This window comes from Onychomys torridus, chromosome 22 (assembly GCF_903995425.1).
Source record: "Onychomys torridus chromosome 22, mOncTor1.1, whole genome shotgun sequence".
Taxonomy (NCBI): domain Eukaryota; kingdom Metazoa; phylum Chordata; class Mammalia; order Rodentia; family Cricetidae; genus Onychomys; species Onychomys torridus.
Genome location: NC_050464.1, coordinates 38043127 through 38046314, shown reverse-complemented (window position 1 = coordinate 38046314; position 3188 = coordinate 38043127). Strand labels below are relative to the sequence as shown.

At 57.4% G+C, this 3188-nt stretch overlaps 1 protein-coding gene across 2 annotated transcripts in view; it reads left to right on the top strand.

Annotated features, from left to right (window-relative positions):
- Positions 1 to 2490, top strand: part of C22H12orf43 (chromosome 22 C12orf43 homolog) — a 5615-nt gene extending 3125 nt beyond the window's left edge. The window contains exons 4-6 of one of the 2 annotated variants that reach the window (XM_036172309.1): positions 114 to 184; positions 1176 to 1266; positions 1715 to 2490. In XM_036172309.1, coding sequence (XP_036028202.1) covers positions 114 to 184; positions 1176 to 1266; positions 1715 to 2039 — 487 coding nt within the window. In that variant the 3' untranslated portion in view covers positions 2040 to 2490. Of the gene's footprint in view, positions 1 to 113; positions 185 to 1175; positions 1267 to 1711 lie in introns of both variants that reach the window. The other variant, XM_036172308.1, reaches the window with a different exon arrangement.
- The last annotated feature ends 698 nt before the right edge of the window (positions 2491 to 3188 follow it).

The following is a 3188-nucleotide window of genomic DNA, read 5'->3' as shown; positions in this document are numbered from 1 at the left end:
GCAAAAAGAAAAAAAAAGGAAGAAAGAATGAAAAATTTTTAGATTTAGAAACAAAAGGTGCTTTTGTTGGTACCCAAAATGTTATCCTAAGTCTGGCATCCCCTCTCCCTCAGCTCCATCGCCATCTCAGAAGTGTGGAAGCCGCGCAAGGCGGAGGTGCAGCAGGTGGCAGAGGAGGAGGATGGTGAGTCCTTAAAGAACTGATAAATGCTGCCGTTGGGAGGTGCCGCTGGGTGGGTGGTGCCTGCGGCGCCCCGGGAGGTGCCGCTGGGTGCCGGCAGCGCCCTGGGAGGTGCCGCTGGGTGGGTGGTGCCGGCAGCGCCCCGGGAGGTGCCGCTGGGTGCCGGCAGCGCCCCGGGAGGTGCCGCTGGGTGCCGGCAGCGCCCCGGGAGGTGCCGCTGGGTGGGTGGTGCCGGCAGCGCCCCGGGAGGTGCCGCTGGGTGCCGGCAGCGCCCCAGGAGGTGCCGCTGGGTGCCTGCAGCGCCGTGGGAGGTGCCGCTGGGTGCCGGCAGCGCCGTGGGGCGGCAGCACTGTGCCAGGGGTCTCTCCTTGCATTTGCTCTCCCCGAACTCTGAGGCAGGAATTATGGTACCCATTCCCAGAATGAGCCAGCTCTGAGACCCCTCACCTGCTCTGGTACCGGCAGAAGCATTTTGCCCTCTCAGCCCACAGCCTTTCCCACCCACTCTGTCTGACCCTGTCCTATACTTGGAGGCTGGCACAGGTGAGAGATTCAACTGCTATCTTCCAGAAGCTTCTGAAGGCTGGCTGTGGTGGCATGCACTTTTAATCCCTGCACTCGAGACAGAGACAGGTGGATTTCTTGAGTTCGAGGCCAGCCTGGTCTATGTAGTAAGCTGCAGGACAGCCATGCCTATATGGAGAGACCTTGTCTCAAAACAAAATCCACCAGAAGCCTTTGAAGCTTACTGTCTGGATTGGAGTGTCCTCCCCTGCAAACCCTCCTTTCCTGCTCCTCCATACCACCCCGCTCCGGCTCCACAGGACAGCAAGCAGTCCTTCCTCAGACCAGCTTCAGTTTACACAAGCATGGCAGGGGTGCCTGAGCCTTCGCCACTAGACGGGATGCCTGAGGACAGGCTGTAGGCTCCACACCTCGAGGAAGGGTCGGTGCCCGCTCCTCCCATTGCTGACCTTGTCCCCATGATTCTTAGGCTTCCGCCTTTTCTTCACATCCATCCCCGGAGGCCACGAGAAGGAAGCTTCTCAGAAACCCTGCCGAAAGCGCCAGCCCCCCAGCTCCAGGTGAGAGCTCACAGCCCCTCCTCTCCTCTCCTCTCCTCTCCTGGCTGATCCCGAGAAGTAGCTAAGGGGCCCCAGTCAGGTCCAGACCAAGGGAAGAGGCCTATCAGATCACAGGTCAGTGTGCCCCAGCAGGGAGTGCACAGGGTCTTCTAGGGGGAACTAAGGATCTCCACACGTCATGAGCAGCCATCTTGGGCCAGATGGCTCCCTTTATCATCCTTGCCTCCTGAGATGCTCTGTGAAGTTTGGGTGCTGTCAAGGTCCTCATTATAGACGAGAGTACTGAGGTCAGAGAGTTAAGGTCACGGGGCTGACAAGCTGACCTTGAGTCTGCCTCGCCCCAGAGCCCGAGCTCCATGGCCGTCTCCACCTGGTCTGGAGGCGGCAGGGCAGCGGTGAGGCCGGTCCAGACGCCGCCGGCTAATCTGCCTACTGTCCCTGGCAGCAGTGAAGACAGTGACGAGGAGTGGCGGAGATGCCAAGAGGCAGCCGTGTCTGCGTCGGACATTCTCCAGGGGTCAGCCATACACTGTCCTGCCGAGGTGGAGGAGGAGGCGGAAAAGAAGAGGAGGAAGAAGAGGGTGAAAAAGAAAGCCAAGAAAGAGGCTGACGGTGACTTGGCCGGAGCCACAGGCCTGAAACCGGTAGAGGAGGCAGGCAGCGTCAACGGGGACTCAGCATCACTGGGGATCAAAAAGAAGAAAAGGAAGAAAAAGGCCAAGAAAGCCAGGGAGGCTTCCCCATGCCCACCAGTAGAGCATGCTGCAAACTGACTTCAGACTGTAGGCACCATGGCCACAGGCTCAAGGCAGGGCTAAGCCACACTCCCTCCAGGTTCTGGCACTGCCTCTGCCCACAAGTGACTTTAGCTGGGCTTGCCCAAGAGTCCAAGCAAAGAAGTGGGTGTGTGCGGAGAGGCCTGAGCAAGGGGATGGACTTGAGGTTCCAGAATATTCTATTACCTCAGGAAGGAGGGCTCTTCCAGCTTTTGAGACTGAGTCTTGGCTTCCATCTCCCCTATGTGCCCAGCCTGGTGTGACAAGTGGCCTTGAAGAGTGAGGGGGAGGGGTCTCCAAGCTACTGAGGTCCAGAAAAACTTTTATACCTCTTCCCCAGCCCACACAGACCTAACAACATTGTCTGGAAAAGAAGGAAAGATATTCCCCTCCTCCCCCCCCAGAATTCTCTTACCCCAAATTTGTTAATATACTGTCCATAATAGTGCGTCTTAAGTCAGTTCAGTCACTGAAAATCAGGTGCCAGAGTGCTGGGACCCGCTTAGTGGTAGGTGCAGGCTTGGCTACAGGGCCTCAAGTTCTGTCCCCAGCACCAAAGAGAGAGGGAAAGTAAATTATCGGGTGACCCAAGTCGCGGACTAGGTGCTGCTTGGCGCTGACCCCCTTGTTCTGTTGTCTGTCTGAAAGAGTCTCTGTGTAGCTGCCAGTCTCCTGCTTCTGCCTCCTGAGCAGGATGACAGGAACAGGGGTCAGTGCTGGGGATCAAACCCACACCGTCGTGCTCACTGGGCAATGGCTCTACCACTGAGCCACATCCTCAGCACAGAAAGTTGGGGAACATCTTAAATAAAAACCACGTGTGGGACTCTCCCATCCACACCCCAAGACCCAGACCTGCTTCCTCACCCCAGCTCCAAGACCCAGGAAATGGCACCACACGTGGACAGGGTTTCTTTCAGTGAATCTTCTGCAGGGAGGGGGCACAGATTCAGGTGGAGTCACCTTACCTCGCTCGTTTCCAGGTAAACAAGAAAACCGTGTGATCGTGTGTCTGGAGCCTGCCTATGCCTCAGGTCCCCTGGCCTGCGCCTGGCTTCCCTCTGCCCTCCCTCCTGGCCACTGAGGGAGAAGCAGGAAGCTCCCGTACGTTTTTTCACTGACTTTACTAAAAGTTAAATAAGTACA